Raw genomic sequence first — 24,061 nt, forward strand, 5'->3', positions numbered from 1 at the left:
CACTTGATTTTACATAGGAAAATCTTCAAATTTTTTCTAAAAATAAACTAGAAGGCCTAGAGCTTAGATGTTTCACATGTAGCATTGCCTAATAGACCTCTACAACATTTGTTCAAATCATGACCCCTTTGGTCAAAATTGACCCCGCCCCAGGGGTCACTTGATTTTACATAGGAAAATCTTCAAAAAATTTCCAAAAATAAACCAGAAAGCCTAGAGCTTAGATATTTCACTTGTAGCATTGCCCAGTGGACCTCTACAAAATTTGTTCAGATCATGTCCCCCGGGGTCAAAATTGACCCCGCCCCAGGGGTCACTTGATTTTACATAGGAAAATCTTTAAAACATTTCTAAAAATAAACCAGAAGGCCTAGATCTTAGATATTTGACATGTAGCATTGCCTAGTAGACTTCTACAAAACTTGTTCAAATCATGACCCCCGGGGTCAAATTGACCCAGCCCCATGGGATTACTTGATTGTACATAGAAAATCTTCAAAATTTTCTAAAAATAAACCAGCAGGCCTAGAGCTTAGATATTTGACATGTAGCATTGCCTAGTGGACCTCTACAAATTTTTTTCAAATCTTGACTCCCCAGAGTCAAATTGACCCAGCCCCAGGGGTTACTTGATTGTACATAGAGAAATCTTCATAAATTTGCTAAAAATAAACCAGAAGGCCTAGATCTTAGATATTTGATATGTAACATTGCCTAGTAGACTTTTACAAACTTTGTTCAAATCATGACCACAGGGGTAAAATTGGCCACGCCCCAGTGGTTACTTGGTTGTACATAGGAAAACTTCCAAAAAATTTCTGAAAATTGTCAGTTTGACATTTGAAACATGTAGCTCATATAACTCAGGTGAGCGATCCAGGGACATTATGACCCTCTTGTTTGAAGTAAACTTTTTTTGGCCATTAACATTTAGCCTGCTGGTGACAAATGATTCTGTCTTTGTGACCAGTACAGATCAAAATCAGCTTGCATCTGTGCGGGCTGATCATTGTCTGCACTGTTCTGCAAATTATTGGCTATTAAACTTTTCTTTTTTTGCCCTTTTATACAGAAAACAAGAGAAGATGTACCAGGTGGAGGAAAAATTCCAGAGACACATTTCAAAGTTATAACAATAATTATAATTGTTGGTTCTATGATCATTGGAATCCTTATACCAAACAGTAAGTTTATAGTTTAATTTTAAACCTGTGAAGTCACAATTTTTCTTCATAGTCATTAAATTGATTTGCGGGAGTTCATTGCCATTCAGAAGTTCTACTTAAGGTAGCGGAGAGGTAATGATAATCTATCAATTAGGTACTGTGAAATCATTTAATTTTGTGGCCATGAAATTTCGTGGTTTTGGTCAAAACGGCAATTTCATGGGGATATAAATTCGTGGATTACAACTTTTGAACATAAAGTGAACGGGAATTTTACTTGTTCGTTGGGGTTAAATTTTGTGGATTGACTCAACCAAGAAATCCACAAAAATTAGTCCCCCATAAATATTAATGATGTCACAGTATTCAACAGGAATCTATTGGATTTCGGCATTCTAATATTTGTTAGTACCCCATAAGTGTTAGTAAACAGTTAAAAGGATTACAAGATAGGATTTATTTATAAAAACACACCCATAGTTTGTGAAATATGTAGAGAAGCTCCTACAAATGTTAGTCATGCTGTAAAAATATTGATGAAATAATGGAGGATACATTATCTTCTTAAAATATTGACTTAATGATGCTGAAATAACAATTTTTAATTCTCAACAACTTTTTCATATGTTTTGAAAGTTACATATTAATATTCTTACTTAAATATTGAGCCCATTTCTTTCAAGACCCATTCTATGAGATAATGACTGCAGTGTGTTTTTACGACCCTGTCCACTGTCGGTCTGACCGTCTGAATTTATGTCATGCCTGTTTCAAAAAGTATTTGACCCAGAGTCATCAAACCTCACAAGATTGTTATTCAGCATGTAAAATTGTTAACCTGGTGTTTTTATTTGGGTCTAACACAGCCAGACAGAGTAATATCCCTTACTTAGTAAAATATGTGCATAAAAGGGCATACAAATTTGTGTCACATGTATCTTAAAACATATTTGACCTAAGGTCATGAAACACGTAATGGGAGTATTAGTCAGCATATGAAGGGCATACAAATTTTTGTTGTATGTATCTCAGAAAGTATTTAATTTAGAGTCATAAAAAATAAGAGATTGTCATATAGCTAGTGAAGTTAGGCACCAAGCATTCTGTTTGGGATTTCACTCGCCCAAACCTGAGTTTTGGTTCTTGACTTAGTGAAAAATACACATTAATTGTTTAAAAGTTACTGTTGCATATATCTAAAAGAATATTTCTCCTAGTGTCATTACACATGTGCAGTGACAGGAAGGGGGACATCTGTGTCCTATGGACACAAATCTAGTGTTTTCTCGAATTTGGGATAGGGGCCAGGGCCTTTACAATTTGGGAAAAAATTGGGTAAAACATCCTAGTTAGGATTTGTAAAAAAAGCCCCAGAAAACCCCAGATATTCTCTGCCCCCCCCCCCCCCCCCCCAACACATACTGACAAAAAATAGAAGGGGCACCAGGGATCTTTCTCCATGAATGTAGCTGGAGTGTCCCTTGATCACTGTAGCAGTTGATATGTCTTTAAACGCAGAACGTGAAGAGACGTGTTCATCATAAACAATATTGTAGATAGAGGACACTTTCAGTCCACATCTGGCCCAGGTTTAGGACTATTAGCTTCATATGTTGAGCCAAATATCAGAAAATAGGAATCAAAATGAGTACTTGTTGTGCTGATTTGTTTTACAAAAGCTGTAGGCGGAGAATGAGAATTGTTTTTTTCTCTCTAGGAAATGAAAAGCTTTACATCATTTTGCAGTTTCAGATTTAATCAGTGACACTTCCATTAAATTCTCGTTTAATCCTATTGTGACAGATTTTGTAGAAATTTTATTTCTCTTAATTCAGTAATGCATTACGAGTTTTTGTGTAGTAAATCAGTAATGCAAAACAAGCTTTTGAATAGAAAATTGTCCCACTTTACAGGCCTTTTTTTATGAAGTGCATTGCTTAAATTTCAGAGTAAAAAAGCATTCTGCATTATATAGGAGTTTTAAATTAAGTCACAGAGGATGATTTGTAATGCTTTACATCAGTAAAACCCTGGAACAAGTTGATTAATAGGGGATCAATTTGGTTGAGTATTGTTAGAGGAAGTTAAAAAAAAACTAAATGAAAGAAAGGTGAAGTTATTGGAACTTAAGATTTCTCAGAAAAAAAGTATTTTTATGGATATGTTACATAAAAAACCCAAGAAGATAAAGTAGGTAAGGCACATGTAAGAGGGTTTTGCAAGCATAAATTGCTTTTAAAGCTTAATGAAAATATAATGCATTTACAAGAAGATTGAGAAAAACAGGAAAAAGAGATAATATATTGAAATGCATATGAGAAAATGTCAAAGTTGGCTGAAATATTGCTGTAATAAATTCTAAATTGTTGCAGTTAGATTTATGATTATTTAACATTAAGCCTGCCTTTCCCACCACTGCATACCAAGATCAGCCTGGAAAGGAATTTATATAAGCTATCAGCTTGTTTTCCAATCCATGTATTTGACCTGTAAAAATTTGTTGTACATGTTATGTGTATGTTATTTAAAAATAACTACTGTTTAAACTAAGATCAGCCTGCATGTCCATGTGACTATGGTCACTCTGTTTCGGGTCAAGGTCACAGGGGCCTGAACAGGGAAAACCATTTTCGCTCAATAACTTGAGAACCACTTGACCCGGAATGTCAAAACTTCATAGGATGATTGGACTTGCAGAGTAAATGATCCTTATTGATTTTGGGGTCACTCTATTAAAGGTCAAGGTCACAGGGACCAGAACATCGAAATCTGTTTCTGATCAGTAATTTGAGAACCATTTTACCCAGAACCTTCAAACTTAATAGGATGATAGGACTTATAGAGTAGATGACCCCTATAGTTTTTGGGGTCACTCCATCAAAGGTCAAGGTCACAGGGGCCATCTGCCTGTCACACTTCATTTGCAATTAATGCCTAGATAAATTGACCTAGAACCTTGAAACTTAATAGGACTTACAGAGTAGATGACTCCTATTATTTTGGGGGTTACTCTATCAAAGGTCAAGGTCACAGGGGCCTGAACATGGAAAACCATTTCTGATCAATAACTTGACAACCACTTGACCCAGAATGTTGAAACTAAATAGGATGGTATATGACCCCTATTGATTTTTTGGTCTCTTGATCGAAGTTCAAGGTCACAGGGGCCAGAAATTGGAAAACTGTTTCTGATCAATAACATGAGAACCATTTGACCCAGAACCTTCAAATATAGGGTGATAGGACATACAGAATGAATGACTTCTCTTGATTTTGGGATCATTTGAGCAAAGGTCAAGGTCACAGGGGCCTGAACATGGAAAACTCTTTCTGATCATTAACTTGAGAACCACTTGGCCCAGAATATTGAAACTTCATAGGATGATTGGACATGCAGAGTAGATGACCCCTATTGACTTTTGGGTCACTCTATCAAAGGGCAAGGTCACAGGGGCCAGAACATGGAAAATCGTTTCCAATCCATAACTTGAGAACCAGTAGGCCCAGAATGTTGAAACTTTTGGGATGATTGGACATGCTGAGTAGATGATCCCTATTGCAGCCAACCATCAGTGTCTCTTGGACTTTTGCTTCTGACCCCTATTGACTTCTTGCCTATTACTACTATACTTTGGGGGAGACATGTGTTTTTCTACAAAAACATTTTCTAGTTTTGAATCTATTTTAAATCTTTTTTAAATGGCAAGGAAATTTTTATTCCTGCTTGCATGGCTAGGAAATAATCCTGTTTTGAATTTCAATGAAATTTTTAGTCCAATTTTGAAGGACAAGGAATTTTGAATCCAGTTTTGAAGGGAAGGAAAATTTAAATATTTTTTAAAATTGCAGTGAAATCTGAGGAAAAATTGTAATTTATGAAAAATAAAATCTTTGTGTTTAATGGTTTTGATATAGTATAATAGTATTAAATATCTAATAATTATTATATTAATGATGCTTATTTCAGTTGAGTTTGTGCTGGGTATAAATGGAGCTACAATGGGGACACTGATATGTTACATCTTCCCAGCTCTCTTCTTTCTCAGTGTGATGTCTGATAAAGCCGAAGGTCTATTTACTGGCAAGGTAAGTTATAAACTAAGCTACATAAGGGAGACTACTATCAGGATATGAAACATGTTTTTGTTAGGTAATGGTTTAATTGAGAGCTAAAGGTTCGTTAGCGTAAAATGGTGAAAATATATGAAATAAAAAGGTAGGAAAGTACAAAGTTTACCTTACTTTACTGGTACATGTATTTGCTAATTTTTAGTAGTAAGTCATCTATAGGCTCTGTGGAGACAACATGTGTATATATAACAAATTTTGTATGCGTAAAGTATTAAAAATAAAATCAACTGGGAATTAATGTGCTTGAGAAGTTATTGAACGTGTAAGAGGTTGTGTTTGTGAACAACATGTCAATGTGTTGTCCATAATTGTGAAATATTACCCTCCATGACATATATAGTGTTATGATTTAATAAAGAATTACTACAAACAAGCAATATGTCAAAATGTGTTCTAAAAGAATGACACTAGGGTGTGCATTACACCAAGAAAATTTATTTTCATAGTGTTAATTGCATTTGCATAACTGTTAGCCAAAATTATTTTTGCTATAGCAAATAACTTGCAAAAATACCTATAGAAAATTAATAATAACCGGTGTCCTGACCTTTGAGGAAAAGATATAGCTGTGTTTATAAATAGTCTTGAAGAGTTTCCAAAATAGCTTGACTAAATACTAGTAACATAAAGTTTCAGTGATAATTTACTTCCGTCCATCCAGTTGTTCACAAATATATAAACATGTATATAACACTAGGAAAATATATCTTGAATAACATCCTAATCTGTGTACTTTTATGATAAAATACCTGGTTTAATATACATGTTTATCAGTCCAATTAGCAACATGGAACAGTAGTAATTTACTTGCACTTATTTGCATTTTCTGCATTTACTTAACTCTCTACTCCCCCCTCCCTAAAACACAAAACCTTTTAGTCTATTGTGTTGGTTTATATTTATGCCCCCCTTCGAAGAAGGAGGGGTATATTGTTTTGCAGATGTCGGTCGGTCGGTAGGTCGGTCGGTCTGTTGGTCGGTCGGAATGTAGACCAATCTGTTTCCGGATGATAACTCAAGAACGCTTGGGCCTAGGATCATGAATGTTGATAGGGAGGTTGATCATCACCAGCAGATGACCCCTATTGATTTTGAGGTCGGTATGTCAAAGGTCAAGGTCACAGTGACCCTGAATAGTAAAACGGTTTCCGGATGATAACTCAAGAACACTTGGGCCTAGGATCATGAAAGTTGATAGTTAGGTTGATAATGACCAGCAGATGACCCCTATTGATTTTGAAGTCAGTATGTTAAAGGTCAAGGTCACAGTGACCCTGAACAGTAAAACGGTTTCCGGATGATAACTCAAGAACGCTTAGGCCTAGGGTCACGAAAGTTGATAGGGAGGTTGGTCATGACCAGCAGATGACCCCTATTGATTTTTAGGTCAGTATGTCAAAGGTCAAGGTCACAGTGACCAGGAACAGTAAAATGGTTTCCAGGCAATAACTGTAGAATGCTTGGGTCTAGTGTCAGGAAAATTGATAGTTAGGTTGGCTATGACCAGCAGATGACCCCTATTGATTTTGAGGTCATTAGGTCAAAGGTCAAGGTCACATTGGCCAGGAACAGTTAAAACGGTTTCTGATCTTCTTGTCCAAAACCATAGGGCCTAGGGCTTTGATATTTGGTATGTAGCAAAATCTAGTGGTCCTCTACCAAGATTGTTCAGATTATTTCCCTGGGGTCAAATATGGCTCCGCCCTGGGGGTCACATGGTTTACATAGACTTATTAGGGAAAAAATTTGAAAATCTTCTTGTCCAAACCACAAAGACTATGGCTTTGATATTTTGTAATGTAGCATCATTTAGTGGTTCTCTACCAAGTTTGTTCAAATTATCCCTCTAGGGTCAAATATGGCCCCGCCCCAGGGGTCATATGGTTCATATAGACTTATATAGGGAAAAAAAGAATCTTCATGTCCATAACTTACATCATTTAAATTTGGACCACATGTATAGTTTTGAGTGGCAAGATGAACCTTGACATGAGTTGACCTTGATCTTGACCTAGTGACCTACTTTCACATTTCTGTAGCTACAGCCTTCAAATTTGGACCACATGCATAGGTTTGTGTACCGAAAAAAACTTTGACCTTGTTATTGACCTAGTGACCTACTTTCATATTTTTGAAGGTACAGGCTTCAAATTTGGACCACATGCATAGTTTTTTGTTCCAAAATAAAATTTGACCTTAATTTTGACCTAGTGACCTACTTTCACATTTCTGTAGCTACAGCCTTCAAATTTGGACCACATGCATAGGTTTGTGTACCGAAAAAAACTTTGACCTAGTTATTGACCTAGTGACCTACTTTCACATTTTTGAAGTTACAGGCTTCAAATTTGGACCACTTGCATAGTTTTTTGTTCCAAAATAAAATTTGACCTTGATTTTGACCTAGTGACCTACTTTCACATTTCTCAAGCTACAGCCATCAGATTTGAACCACAAGCATAGTTTTGTGTACTGAAATGAACTTTGATCTTAAGATTGACTTAGTGACCTACTTTCACATTTTTGAAGGTAAAGGCTTCAAATTTGGACCACTTGCATAGTTCTGTGTTCCGAAATAAAATTTGACCTTGATTTTGACCTAGTGACCTACTTTCACATTTCTCATGCTACAGCCTTCAAATTTGAACCACATGCATAGTTTTGTGTACCGAAATGAACTTTGATCTTGAGATTGACATAGTGACCTACTTTCACATTTCTGAAGCTGCAGGCTTCAAATTTGGACCGCATGCATATTTTTATGTTCTGAATTGAAATTTGACATTGATTTTTACCTATTATCTACTTTCACATTTCTCAAGCTACAGCCTTCAAATTTGAAGCACATGCATAGTTCTGTCTACCAAAATGAACTGTGACCTTGAAATTGATCTAGTGACCTGCTTTCACATTTCTCAAGCCACAGCTTTCAAATTTGGACCACATACACATTGTTTTGTACCAAAATGAAATTTGATATTGATTTTGACCTTGAGCTAGTCTTGAAATTTGAAACATTCAAAAATGGCTCAGTGGATGGCACCAAGATCATTCTGTAATCTCTTGTTAGGTTAACGGGTTAAAGGTCAAGGTCAGATTAAACCAGAATGGTAGAACTTTTGTTTACAGTGAGCATATAATTTCTGTTCCTTGTGCAATTACTGAATGCATCAAGGGGGGCATTTCGTGTTCGACGAGCTCTTGTTTCTGTTAGTATCACATCATGAGCTCCCAGCCCACATTGCCTGCCCCACTACCACAATGTCATTACCACCCTAACCCAACCCCAACCCATCCCACCCGACCCCAATCCTCGCCCTTCCCCCTTCCTTTATTTTGATAGTGTGTCTTAGTATCCAGTGTCATCATTCCCATTTGATATTTCTGGTTCCAACTTAACAAGAGTTAAGGTAGTTCTGCACGTTTGAAAAACCGGAAGTGATGGCATAACGTTATTTATCCGGAAAACGTAGAATAAAGCCTGGATTCGGCGTACGGAAATGAAAATCAATTTATGAATTAATCGAAACATGTGAGTAAATATGTTATAATGGCACTGTTGCTATATTTCTAAAGTCAAAATATGATATTAAAACATATGACACGTTAAAAAAATCAAAATAATTTCTTAAAATTAACTTGAAATGCCTGGTTCCCTTTAATCATGGTAAAATATCTCAAAAGTAAGCACACGGACCTATACATTTTATTTCATCAAATTATAAGTCATGTGTTTATTTACAATTGTGAGAAGTTTCATCAAAATCTACATTGTAGAAAAAATTCTATTCGCTAAAATGTTATGAAAGTTATGATTTTCCCATAGACTCCCATTATGAAATATTGCCTGAGGTCCAAATTTTTCAAACCAGCCTAGCAAAAAATCAAGCACACGACCCTATCTTTTTTATTTGCTGAATTTTCTAGGTATATTTTGAAGTTTTGAAAAATTGGAGTTTAATCAAATTCTACATTGTAGAAAAAATTTTGATCCAAACGTGCAGAACTACCTTAAAACAAGTATAATTATAATAATGCAGAATGTTCATTCTTTATTCACAGGTTGTTCTCGTATTTGGGTTTACAATAATGATAGCTAGTACATATACAATATTGACCACAGAATCAACTGAAGTAAAGGTAGATCCTTTAGATACAGGTGAATCAAACCCTGTACTAGATATCACCAAACTGGAAAACTCAAGAAAATTTATCGACAGTATGAAAGGAGGTATGATTTCATAGAACATTTTAGGTCAGACCCTGTTTACAGTAATCTTGACAAATGGATAAATTGAAAAGAGTATATTTGCTACCAAGAGGCATTTAGAATCTATGTTTTTACGTTTTATTGGATAAAGTTTTTTCTGCATAACCTGCTGATGAACATTAGAAAAGCAGGTGATCCACAATACCTTTAGAATGTATTTGTTTTGCTGTTGAATCTATTTCCATAGGTTTTGCTTTATTTATGAGTTTTGACAATGACAGTGGTACTGTCACTTTGACAACAATGATGAAATCAATTGAGATGACAAAGATACTAAAGTCCTCATTAGCAACAGCACTAACCAATGCCAGGAAGAGTGTCAAGAGGGGCACCTGGAATCTCCATTCCACTATCATAAAGCAGAGAAATCAACATATTCTTATTGCTATTTGTTTAACATAAATCCTAAGAAATAATCATATTTACGCTGCTAATGATATAAGTCTGTAAAGAATTGACTTCTTCTGGCCTGACTTAAAGCAGTTACTTCCATCTATAGTGTATAATATGCTATCAATGAATTTGGCTGTTTTTTTTTAATTTTTTAGACATGGCTGTTGCTGGTAATGGAAGTAAAGCTCAAGATAAACAAGTTGGTATACAAGAGAGACAGGAACCGCCAATACCCCAGGAACCACAGGAACCCAAAGAGGCTATTGTAAACCAACTTTCCTTGTTTAACTCAATTTCATAAATATAAATCAAGCAGATGAATTAAAATAATTGAGGTTTTAAATTATTAATTGGTTTTTAGCTCGACTATAAGAAGTATCTGGAGAGCTATCCTACTCACCCCGGCGTTGGCGTCAACGTCTTTCTGCATCCCCACCTTGGTTAAAGTTTTTTTTACACTTCTCTTTTTTCTCCTTATCTCTAATTACTTGATGCATTTCCTTTAAACTTAAAATAGTTATTCCTCATCATCACCCACATATGGTACGAGGGCTATAGCTCTCACACCAATATTTTGTGAATTATCCTCCCTTTTTTACTTAGAATTTCAGTTTTAAAGTTTTAATGCACTTTCAGTCTATCTCAGTTATTCCTAAATGAATTTGATTTAAACTGAAAGTATTTGTTCCACATAATCTCCCACATCATTTGACACAAGGCCCATAACTCTGGTACCAATATTTAATGAATTATCCTCCTTTTTACTTAGAATTTCAGATTAAAGTTTTGATACACTTTCACTCTATCTCAGTTATTACTTGTATTTGATTCAAACTTAAAATAGTTGTTCCACCTTATCACCCACATCATATGACACAAGATGCATAACTCTGGCACCAATTTTTCATGAATTGTGCCCCCTTTTACTTAGAATATAAGGTTAATTTTGATGCATTTTCACTATATCTCAATTATTATGAAATGCATTTGATTCAAACTTGAAGCAGTTGTACCACATCATCACCCACATCATATAACACAAAATGCATAACTCTTGCACCAATATTTTATGAACTATGCCCCCTAATTGCTTAGAATTATACTTACATAGTGTTTTGATACACTTCTTTACCTCTCTTATTACCTAATATTTTTGACACAGACTCGAGCTATTGTGCAATATCTTCAATATCTTCATCCACCATTGGAGTCATTAAACACTCCATTGACAATTCCAGTTTCCTCAGCTGTGCCAAGTTTCACTATCCAGCATCAAAATAGTCGAGTGCGCTGTCTTCTGTGACAGCTCTTGTTTTAGAAAGTACTCAAGGTGTTGATTTAGAAATAGAACCCATATACCTTAATTATATTATGTCGGAAATTTCAGCGACAGAAATCTGTATATAAAAATATACATCTGTAATTTTTTGCTTAAATCCACAATTCTGCTAAAAGAATTTAGAAATCTAGATACAGTTTTGTTAAAAAACAGCTTCTTGTAATGTATCAACAAAGTATATAAAGTTGGTGAAGAAAAATGTAGTAATGTGAAAAATTTGCAAGTTGAAATTTGTATCCTTGATGAATAAGGGCCAAGGAATATTTGAAAAAAAGATAAGGTGTGCCTCCATTAGTCGATTCCACATACTCTCTCTGCAATAACTCTGCAACCATTGAAAATTCTTTTTGTATAATTATTTAATATGTGTAAGTTAGAGTAGTGAACATAAACTGATATATTGAATGGAGATAAAATTTAGAAAAAAGAATATATACTTAGGCATCCATGGCAGAGTGATTAAGGTCACTGACTTGGAACCACTTGCCCCTCACTTCATTGGGTTGAAGTATTTCAAGGAAGCCATCCAACAGACTTGGGATAGGTCACAGTGGTTCTTTTTTCTGGTGCCTTCTTCCATCCCAGTGCTTGAAATATTGTCCAGAGGGACACCTGATGTGTTTCTCCATCATTAAAGCTGGAAGGTTGCCATATTACCGCAGATTGTGTTGATGTAACTTAAAATTCAACAAACCGAAGGATATATCTCATTGTTTCTTACAAATTACTTCACGCAAGTTACATTAGGGAATTCTTGTCCTTGGTGCTGTTTTCAGTCTGCTGCTTTGATGATTGGCAGATAATCCAGGAAAATTGCACTGAGTTTTGTAGAACATCTCAAAGCCAATAATTGACCTTGAATGACTTTAGTAGTGATAAATTTTCCACATAACTGCCACATGGAAATTGGTTGGAAACATGTTATATAACCAGAGCCAATAAAGTTCCAATTTAGCAAGCTCATATACTGCGAACTTGTGAAGTCCTGACTTTGTTTTGGCATAAAATTGTTGTGGTTTTAGCCAGACTAGTTATTTCTTTGGAACGTAGATGGATATTGTAATTCTTTTTAGATATTAATACGCCTTCCCTCCACCCACCCGCAAGCATTAATGATTGAACAGTATAACAAAAGTATGGAAATGTATTGCTTACATTCAGCAACTGTTGTAGTATATTTCTCAGCTTATTCCAGACTGGAATATTTTCAATAACTTACAATGAACCCACCCATTTAGCTCATCAGGTAAAACACAAGACTGTATACTAAGGCATTGTAAGTTAGATCTCCAGGCATTGCATATGCTCTTCTGGATGTAATGAAAGTAGATAATGATTCTAAAACTATCTGTCCCCTCAAAAAATAAAAATTGCCTTGGGTATTTAGAAGTCCCTCTTAGCATTATTGTTACAGCTGTTTTTTGTTACAGTTTAAAATCACTTTATTTCATGATTGTTATGTATAACTATTTGGAATGATTCTTCTTTTGTAGGATCAGTTGAAGAAGGATGCAGATAATGTTTTAAAGAAGTCAGATAATGACATTAAGGACCAAAGCAACATTGATAAGCATAAACAGTCTATAGACCCTCAGAATGAAAAACAACCGAAGGATATTGTTAAAACTGGTGATAAGGTCATAGATAAAGATGTACCAAAGGAAGATAAAAATGAGCCTGATAAAATAAAACAAGAAGAAAAACTGAAAGAAACAGAGAAAAAACAAGATGAGATTCTAGCCAAGTTAGAGCAACAGCAAGAGCAGCAAGAGAAGCTGATTCAGGAACAGAAAGAGATACTAGAACAGTTAAAGGAGCATAAAGACAGTCATAAGGTACTCTTTGCACAGAAATTGCAATAGTAACACTGCACATGTATTAACAAACCTAATTGCTCTGACATAGTAACAAATTGCATGGAATTTACAGTAAATTCGAATGGTGGTTTGGCCAAGGACTATCTGACAATAACAAAGTAAAAGAATGATGCATTTGCTTTGTTTCATGTGATTGACAGATGGTTAAAGACAGTTGTTTTTAAATTGACACATTTTATCAGTGAAAGCAGTTAGGGGATGAATTCATACTTATAGGCAAAGGATGTCAACTGTTTGAAACATTCATTAAATACAACACAGGACATCTTTTTCGTACATTGTTCAAAAAGTTGTTTTTCAAAGTGAAGTAATGCCACTTGTTTTGTTCCATTTTCAGTCTGAAATAAATCTTGGAGCTAAGTTTTTGTAGTACCTCAAGAGAAAGATCCATATTTTAGCAAAAGAAGTCATCTTACGTAAAACGGATTTTTTATCAAGTTCTACATGCCAGTAAAATTGAACACATTTATTTATATGAGGTAGAAAATATGCCTGGAAGATGTGAACAGGTTTAACATATTGACACAATTTTTTATTTGACCTAGATGTCCTAAAGATAGATCTGATCAGGTTTCACGAAGATCAGACTTTCATATAATTTGACCCGGTGGTGTAGTTTTTACCCCAGATGACTGAATACTAAACTTTTACATAATTTTAGAGGAATTATTCTGATCGAGTTTTATAAAGATTGGTTTAAAAGGGCCTCAGGTATGCTAATAGCAAAATTGTTGACAATGGACAAAGACCGGCCATGGGCAGAGGGTGATCAGTTTAGCTGACCTGTGTACTTTGAGCTCAAGTGAGCTTCAGAAATTCAAATATTTTTCTGCCAGATTACTTGCACTTTGGAATTTGAGAAGCATGTATAAATGTGCACAGTATATATATATATATGCACTGAAAACTGTTAATTTAACAACTTAAGATGTTTGAAACTACATATATTTGAAACTATTTATCATTAGTAACAACTTATTTTCCATCTTGAGTCACAGATGACATACATTTTCAGTTACAAAAACCATACACAACATGTTAAAGTAATAAGTACAATATACAGCTTTCAATAACAATGTCATTGCCACCTCTCTGGTCAGTGAAAGGGGACAAAAATACTTTTTGATGAAAATTATGTATTTTTATTCCCCCGGCATCTACTGATGCGGGAGGCATATAGTGATCATCCTGTCCGTCCGTACGAGGTTAACCAAATGGGACCGTTTCGTCTAGCATCAATACCCCTTACTAGAATGACTTGATACTTATGCAGATGTAACCTGTGACCATTCCTCATCTTCATACATCACCTGACCTCAGTTTGACTTTGACCTTGACCTCATTTTGGACTTCGGTTGCTTTATATGAGCCATCTCTTGGTTAACTAAATGGGACCATTTCGTCTAGCATCAATACCCCTTACAAGAATGAACTGATACTTAATACAGGTGTAACCTGTGACCATTCCTCATCTTCAAACATCACCTGACCTCAGTTTGACCTTGACCTCATTTTGGACTTAGGCTGCTTTATATGGGCCATCTCTTGGTTAACCAAATGGGACCGTTTCGTCTAGCATTAATACTGCTTACAAGAATAAACTGATACTAATACAGATGTAACCTGTGACCATTCCTCATCTTCAAACATCACCTGACCTCAGTTTGACCTTGACCTCATTTTGGACTTAGGCTGCTTTATATGGGCCATCTCTTGGTTAACCAAATGGGACCGTTTCGTCTAGCATTAATACTGCTTACAAGAATGAATTGATACTTATACAGATGTAACCTGTAACCATTCCTCATCTTCAAACATCACCTGTCATCAGTTTGACCTTGACCTAGTTTTGGACTTAGGTTGCTTTGTATCGACAAGGATGCCACTAGGGGCATCAAGCATTTATTGAATGCAGCTCCTTGTTTCTTTAATATTTTTTTTTGTGTTATGTGAAAAATAGATTACTTTGATATTTATTTGGGAAAGACAAGTAATTATTTTGCCTAAGTTGCAAAATGATTTACAAATTTATCTATTATGTTGGTTTCAGTGGTGAAACTGAAATAATAATAGGTTAATATACTGCTGTGGCATGTTTTCTAGTCATAGCATATCGAGTGAAAACTCAGTGTACCATTGTGGGTAGAAGGCACACTCACCGTATTATTGACCTTCTTATTATATATGTTGCTATATGACGTTGATGCTAGATCCTGCTGACATTCTGCCAGTGAGAAGAATTATGCCAGTAACATGTTACAGGCACATGTGCCAATATCACCTTTGCGAGTCCAATGGTATTTTAATAATAATATAACTCTAACATAAATTTGCTACCATTTATAGTAAGGTGTTGTAGTTATTTGGTAAAAGTGTCATTGGGTTTTGGATAACTACATGTAGCTAAATGAAAAAAATATTAAGGTTTTCAATTGTGTAGATTCTGATTCTCATAGAAACTTATTCTTTGTGTTGCTTTGAACAGAAACAGTTTTTAGTCAGACTAATTATAGAGTCAGTTATTGTCCAGGCCGCGTTCATGTGAGGAAATATTATATACTGGACTTTCAGTACTGGTTAGAACAATATGGGAATATTGTTGCTAAACTTCTGGTTACATAATTATACTGTTCAAAAGAGATGCCTACTCAGATGTGAGTCAGTCAAACTCATTTTGCCCAACCAGATTGTCTTTAATGTCAGTGTATCCTTTCAGGATGATGAAGTTGCACCAAATCTTGCTAACAAACAGTTGCCACTGAATCTGGATCAGAATCAGCCTGTTCAGAATAACCAAGGTTTACAGCAGCCTGGAAATAGTGCCCAAATTGAGAAGAAACCACAAGTAGATGTTCAGATTCCTCAGCATAATCAGCAAGCTGGTGTTCAAATTCCACAGCATAATCAACAAGCACGTGTTCAAATTCCACAGCAAAATCAGCAAGCTGGCGTTCTAATTCCACAGCAAAATCAGCAAGCTGGTGTTCAAATTCCACAGCAAAATCAGCAAGCTGGTGTTCTAATTCCACAGCAAAATCAGCAAGCTGGGGTTCATAATCTTCAGCAAAATCAGCAAGCTGTGTTTCAGAATCTTCAGCAAAATCAACAAGCTGGGTTTCAGAATCTTCAGCAAAATCAGCAAGCTGGGATTCAGGTTCCTCAGCAAAATCAACAACCTGGTGTCCCAGTTCCTCAGCAAAACTTTGGTCAGGATCAGCAAGGCAATGCACAGGTGCATCAGAAACAAGGTCAGCCAAACTTTGACCAAGGTCAGCAGATGCAGTTTCAGAAGCAGCAGCTGCCTCAGGATCAAATGCTTGTACAGCAAGGTGTTATGCAACAAATGCAGCAAGGAGAGACAAATGTTGGTGCACCACACCATGACCTGGGGGAGAATGTTAATAAATATTTAAGAAATCAGAAAGAACAATTAATTGTCAATCAGCAGCCTCAAGAAGGCCTAGGTAACAATCAGATAAACAATAAAGTAGTTGTAAACGATGCTGGTGATAACATTGGATTTAAACATAGAGGTAAGAGAGATACCGATGTTATTGAAAGCAATAGAGAAAATGTTCCAGAAACTGGAATACTGTCAGATAATGATGTTAATAATGCTAACCAAGGAGAGAAAAATGATGTTAATGCTGATACACAGGTAGATTCTTTTGATAAGAAAAATATAGTTGCTGATACAGTGGTAGAACCATTAGATAAGAAAAGTGTTGTTAAAGAGGAAAAAGATGGAACTAAAATAGATGGGGAGAATGACGTTATCAATAAAGAGAGCCATGGACAAAGAGATTTAAAGCAAGTACCTGCAGATGCAGAAAATGCTCAATATGGTGGTGATAGTTACATAAACGAGGTGTTGAATCATTTGAAAAACAAAATTGATTATAATGTTAGTAGTATTGGTAAAGCTGTCATTAATAAGATTGGAATGTTTAAGAGAAGCAAAAGAAGATTGTAGTATATATTGTTTTAGACAAGAAAACACCTGATTTTATATTTGTTCTGCTTTAAAAGTGTCTCTAAGAATTATTTCTACGCAAGTGTAAACATAGCCTGATATGTTATTATTGTGATATGTAGACATAGCTTTTTGTGTCAGTTGTGGACCATCAGTCAATAACTATATTTTGACAAATTTCCGGTATTTCTCAAGATCTCTTATAATTTTTCATATCCCAGTGTCAGAGACCTTGGAGGTATTTAAGGATTGAACTGTCTGTCCATCTGTCTGTCCATCACACTTTATTATGTACATAACATCTTACAGTTTCCATCTAGCTGAAATGAAACTTTGTATATCTCGTCAACATGCCGATTGAAGTGGACATGTACATATTATTTGTTCATTTGTCCGTCTATTCTGCAATTGTGTCCAGAGTATTTCTCAGCAACCACTGGTTGGAATTTAGCAAAACTTCACAGGAAGCTTCAGTTTCAAGAGATCACATATTGCCTTCCTGTTCCAGTCAGATGATTTTTCACTGATTTACTGCCATTTGATGATTGAACATTAGTATACTAATGTACAATTTCTTGTCTGGAGTATTCCTCAGCAACCACTAGATGGAATTCACTAAAACTTCATAGGAAACTTCACTCTTAAGCGGAGGCGCAAATATTACCTTTGTGTTCAGGTTGGATGTTTTTCACTGAGTTATTGTCCTTTGTTTACTTAACATGTTGTACTGTAGAACCATTTCTTGTCCAAAGCAGCCACTAGCTTGAATTCGTAAAAAAATTCATGGGAAGCTTCACTCTTGAGAGGAGATTCGCAATCTGGTTGGATGATTTTTATTGCTCTTCTAGTATTCAACATAGTATACTAAAGCATCATTTCTTGGCCGGAATATTCCTCAGTAACTACAAGCTGGAAGTCACCAAAACTCCACAGAGGAGACATGCATAATTATTATCTTCTTGTTCCAGTTGCATGATTTTTCACTGAGTAAAAAATTGCCTTTTAATTATTCAGCATTAGTACACCATAGTACCATTTTTGTTCGGAATATTCCTCAGCAACCTCTGGATGAAATTCATCAAAACTTCATAGGAAGCTTCACTCCTAAATAGAGATGAATATATTGTCTTCCTGTTTCGGTCGAATGATTGTTTTACTGAGTTATTACCCTTCGATTAGTAAACATTGAATAATCAAAGGGCAATTACTCCACGAAAAATCATGTAACTGAAACAGGAAGATAATAATTATGTGCATCTCCTCTATGAAGTTTTGATGAATTTCAGCCAGGGAATCGAGCGTTTTACTTCAAGATAACAGAAATTCAACATAAAATGTTATTTTGTGCACATTTTTCCGGGACGGGACTTGAAAATGTCTTTGAGATGGCCGGAAGTTTGTGATAATTTGTCCGAGACATCGAGTTTCAACTGAATTACACTTGTGTCAGAACATTGTGTATTTAAGTCCTCCTACAATGTCCATCAGATTGAAATGAAATTTGGTATAAATCATCAAAATGATGTGGACATGTTGATATTTTTGCGTTTTTTCTTCTTAACCTTTTTAGAGTAATTACCCTTATATAATGTTGCGCTTTGAAATAAAAATATTGTGAACTCAACTCTCCATTAGTTTCCATCCAGCTGAAATGAAACTTGGTTTACTTCATCAGCATGTAATTGACATGCACACATTTTCAGGACTTCCATGTACAGATATTTTTATAGGAGGTATGATCCTGTTGCCGACTTTATCTTTTATTCTGTCAAGCATTTTCATGGGGCATGTGTCATACAAAGTTGACACCATTCTTGTTTATATCTCTATTTATCTCTAGTTAAAATGGAAATTTAACCATATTTTCCTTTTTTAGCTCGACTATTCGAAGAATAGGGAAGCTATCCTACTCGCACCGGCGTCGGCGTTAGCGTGAGCGTCACACAAATGTTAAAGTTTGCGTACCACCCCAAATATTTTCAAAGTCCATTGAGATATTGCTTTTATATTTTGCATACTTTTTTATCATAATGACCCCATTCTATAAACAGGAGCAGACAACTCTATCAAGCATTTTGACTGAATTATGGCCCCTTTTTGACTTAGAATATGCTTATTGTAATGTTAAAGTTTGCGTACCACCCCAAATATTTTCAAAGTCCATTGAGATATTGCTTTCATATTTTGCATACTTGTTTACCATCATGACCCCAGTCTGTAAAAAGGAGGAGGCAACTCTATCAAGCATTTGACTGAATTATGGCCCCTTTTTTCGACTTAAGAATATCATTTTTAACATGTATAAAAGTTGCGTACCACACACCAATACATTTCATAATTGTCATTGGAATAATTGCTTATCATATTTTGCATACTTTTGCGTTATACCATCATCGAACCCTAGTCTGTAAAAAGGATGGAGGCAACTCTATCAAGCATTTTGGACTGAATTATGGCCCTTTTCGACTTAGAATATCTTATTGTAATTTTTAAAGTTTTACTCCATACCTTAAAATTATACTTTCATACATGTAGAAAATCACGAGTGCGCTGTCCACTGACAGATCTTGTTATCAATTTGCAGTAATTTGCTCATGCTTTTTTGGTAAAATAAATTTACCTTATCTTTTTTGTTGCATAATGTTTTAAGTAGCCTTTGGTTTAAACTAATAGCTATATCATTCCAAATAATTAGATATGAGAATAGTTTTTATTATATGCATAACATTCAATATTCTGACATTTTACATTTTTACTAGCAAGACCTTTTTTGACGTCTAAATGGAGACAGTCACTATAGATGCAGTAAATCTATCCCCGATTTTACACTTCTTATAAAGGCGGTTAACTTCCTAACCTAAATGAAAAGAAAGACATTGGCTTCAATTTTTACAATGTTAGAAGAATTCAGAATCCAGTTTTATTCAGGAAATGTCACTTTCTGTTGTTTTTTTCAGACTGAATGCTTTTTTTTTCAGAGCCGCCATTTTGTTCATGAAATCAAGAGTAGCTAGAAATATTATATAAGTATTTCAGTTATTATTTTTGATTTATTTTGTCATAGTAATTATATATTTTTGATTTTATCTATATAATTTTTGTATGAAATATATCTATTTAAAAAGGTAAATTTACAGGCATTTTTGTTCTTTCTAGAGGATGGAAAAAGGTAAAATTTTATTTGAAAACTTATTCTGATATGCAAATAATGTTTACATCTGGATCCTCCTTGGTGAAAATCTTGCCACTATTTAATGTTTCACAAGGAGGAATACTGGATTTTACTAGTTGATAACAAATTATGTAAAATATTACTTCAATTTGCGGCAATAGAGCAAAGTAATAATTATATATTATTTTTTTACACTGTGTAATTGTCCATAAAGCATGGCAGTAGCAGATTGTTTGCTTACTGTGAATGCAGTCAAATGTTAAGACCTGACATTACAACAAAAAAGAAAAAAAGTAAAATACCAATTCAAAGGTGATGTGTTTTGTGTCAGGTCTTAGATATAGGACTAACTGATATATGAATTTAGCATAAAGTTTGCCATTAGTGTGCCCACAATTTTTTGAAAGGATGATCACATCTGAGACACTTGAAATGTTGAACAATAGCATTTCTCTACATGACCTCCTGTACAAATATGTGATACAGGTTTTACTTCTTTTTTTAATTTTTTATTGTCAGATATACTTCTGTTTTATGAAGATTTTCATTTTCCTTCTGTTAAATGTGATTGAACGAGTCAGTAACTTAAAGAGTATAGTGAAGCGTATCAGTTTTTCCTTGCAATTAAACTTTAGCAAATATTTAAAACAGTCTGTAATATACATTGAGTTACCTCAATTTTAAAGCTACTTGCCCACAGTGTGGGTGAAATTTTCCATCATGTGCATTTTCACAAAGTTTGGCATAGAATGTATACATGACTCTGAAAAATGATACAGTGGCTGAAAAAGTAAGATATTGGTAAAAATGCAAGAGGAATATAAATTTTCTTCATTATTTCAAAAGAATTGCAATGGTTTACTACCTTCTGCACAATATTTTTGGTTTGTTATAAGAATATCTTTCAAAAATCTTATGTCAATAAGTTTGTACCACTAGTCACTTTCAGAGTACTCACTTTTTATGGATTTTTGAGATAAATTATTCTTTGCCCAAAATGTGTGGGTTAGTCCCTTTAAAGTAGCATAAAATGAAGTTCAGCTTAATAAAATGTTGAATAAAGGATCCAGTTTTTGTCTTTCTTGACAAAATCAAAATCACTTATTTTTTTTTTATGAAATCCATTTATATGACATATCTATATTTATTCATATAATTTTCTTGTATGGTTGTTGTTTTGTATTAAGATAGTGCATGAAGTATGGTTACGACAGCAGATAAATGGCTGGTGAGTACTGTATAAGTAGTTAATTTTGTGATATGTAATATTATTCGATTTTTTTGTGAATGGGAAAATATTTGCAAAATTAAGACATTCATAAAGTTTAGGTTGAAACACTGCAGTGAAAACTAGTCATATTTTAATGACTAGGTTAGTCACCCTTGTACAGAACATTGTAATTTCAATTTAATTTAATGTATAATTGAAATTGTAAAATTAGTCATTCTTTCATATACGCAATGTTTGATTTGTTAATGAAAGTTAATATTTTTGTAAAGTCATTTACATTATCTTTTATAAGGCACATTTGTATATTAGCAGATGGCATTATGTATATATAAACATATTATTTTTCTTGATTTGTGCTCATTTTAAAAGTTCATTTAAAGGTAAAATGTTAAAAATGCATTATGCTCATCTTTCTCAAGAAAAAAAGCCAAATCCTCATTAAATGTATTTAACTTGGCTATAAAATATTTATAAACTTTCAGTGCATGTAGAGCTGTAACATCAGTTGAATATTATCTTGTAACAGTCATTTCTTAAAAGAGACTTCCAGTTTTATGAGTGGCATTACATATTTTATTTATACTCTGTAGTATTTCATACATAACATTCAATACTGTTTATTCACAAAAAATATGTTTATTTTATGTTTATCTAGATAGTTTTTAGTCATTGTTCATATTTATGCATCCCTTCAAAGAAGGAGGGGTATATTGTTTTGCAGATGTTGGTCGGTCTGTATGTAGACCAGTCCGTTTCCCGATGATAACTCAAGAATGCTTTGGCCTAGGATCATGAAAGTTGATAGGGAGGTTGGTTATAACCAGCAGATGACCCCTATTGATTTTGAGATCAGTAGGTCAAAGGTCAAGGTCACAGTGACCCTGAACAGTTAAACGGTTTCCGGATGATAACTCAAGAACGCTTGGGCCTAGGATCATGAAAGTTGATAGGGAGGTTGGTCATGACTGGTAGATGACCCCTATTGAATTAGAGGTCAGTAGGTAAAAGGTCAAGGTCACAGTGACCAGGAACAGTTAAATGGTTTGTAACTCAGGAGCGCTTGGGCCTAGGGTCATGAAAGTTGATAGGGAGGTTGGTCATAACCAGCAGATGACCCCTATTGATTTTGAGGTCAATAGGTCAAAGGTAAAGGTTACAGTGAACCTGAACAGTTAAACAGTTTCCAGATGATAACTCAAGAACGCTTGGGCCTAGGATCATGGAAATTGATAGGGAGGTTGGTCATGACTGATAAATGACCCCTATTGATTTTGAGGCCAGTAAGTCAAATATCAAGGTCACGGTGACCAGGAACAGTTAAACGGTTTCCGGATGATAACTCAGGAGCGCTTGGGCCTAGGGTCATGAAAGTTGATAGGGAGGTTAATCAATACCGGCAGATGACCCCTATACATTTTGAGATCAGTAGGTCAAAGTCTCAGTGACTCTGAATAGTTAAACCGTTTCTGAACGCTAACTTGAGAACACTTGGGCCTAGGATCATGAAACTTGATAGAGAGGTTGATCATGTTCAGCAGATGACCCCTATTAATTTTGAGGTCAGTAGGTCAAAGGTCAAGGTCACATTTACCCGGAACAGTTAAACAGTTTTCGGATGAGAACTCGAGTACACTTTGGTCTAGGATCACAAAACTTGATAGGGTGGTTGATCATGATCAGCATGTGACCCCTGTTAATTTTGAGGTCACTAGGTCAAAGGTCAAGGTCACATTGATCCAGAACATTAGAACTTTTGTGTACAGTGATCAAATAATTTCTGTTCCTTGTGCAATTACTGAATGAATCAAGGGGGGGCGCATTTTTTGTTCTACGAGCTCTTGTTAATTTTGAATATGAAAATTTGACATAATGTATCTTTAAGTTTTGAAAAAATATTTTCAATCAGCAGTGCATGATTATATTTGATAATTCAAAATTAGAGGAAGGTTCTTGTTCAGTCTAAGATCTTTGGATATTATAGTTCATTATTAATTGTTGAATTTCTATGAATGTATAAAACCTACTCTTTGTTACCTTTTATTGATAGCTGTTAATGATGTTAGAAGAAGGATTCAGACAGGTCCATATTGTATGAATCATGAAAGAAATATATTTGTTTTAAATCAGGAAAAATGTAATAAAATGATACTAAACTTACATTGCATTTTTTTTCTCCAGTTAAAAGTCCATAAGAAGAGATAAATTATTATTATTATACCAGATTTATATAGTGCCCTTTTCATGATAAACATGTTCAAAGCCGCTTTACTTATAGCAAATGCAGCCACACAGGGCACTCCTCAAGTTCATCCTCTACTAGTACAGACTTGGAGCGATCTGACCAAAGGGACAGAGTGAAATAAAACCCCAAGAACAGAAAGAGAGAACATTTATATACTGTCCGGCTAACATAGCCTAGCTCTTTGCGAATAGACAGCCTGGTTCTTTAATGTGCCCAGTGTATAGCACCGATACACGCGAAGCCGTCTTTCCTGCGAATAACTAGTAC

The 24,061-nt window shown here is 34.8% G+C and overlaps 1 protein-coding gene across 4 annotated transcripts in view; it reads left to right on the forward strand.

The window, feature by feature from the left end:
* The window catches only part of LOC123563041 (putative sodium-coupled neutral amino acid transporter 10), a 44,437-nt gene extending 25,026 nt beyond the window's left edge, over positions 1 to 19,411 (forward strand). For all 4 annotated transcript variants that reach the window (XM_053528626.1, XM_053528632.1, XM_053528623.1 and 1 more), the window contains exons 10-15: positions 1,073 to 1,184; positions 5,134 to 5,252; positions 9,360 to 9,528; positions 10,116 to 10,225; positions 12,793 to 13,134; positions 15,893 to 19,411. In XM_053528626.1, the coding sequence (XP_053384601.1) occupies positions 1,073 to 1,184; positions 5,134 to 5,252; positions 9,360 to 9,528; positions 10,116 to 10,225; positions 12,793 to 13,134; positions 15,893 to 17,149 (2,109 nt within the window). In that variant the 3' untranslated portion in view covers positions 17,150 to 19,411. The remainder of the gene's footprint in view (positions 1 to 1,072; positions 1,185 to 5,133; positions 5,253 to 9,359; positions 9,529 to 10,115; positions 10,226 to 12,792; positions 13,135 to 15,892) is intronic.
* Positions 19,412 to 24,061: the final 4,650 nt, after the last annotated feature.

This window comes from Mercenaria mercenaria, chromosome 2, assembly GCF_021730395.1.
Source record: "Mercenaria mercenaria strain notata chromosome 2, MADL_Memer_1, whole genome shotgun sequence".
Taxonomy (NCBI): domain Eukaryota; kingdom Metazoa; phylum Mollusca; class Bivalvia; order Venerida; family Veneridae; genus Mercenaria; species Mercenaria mercenaria.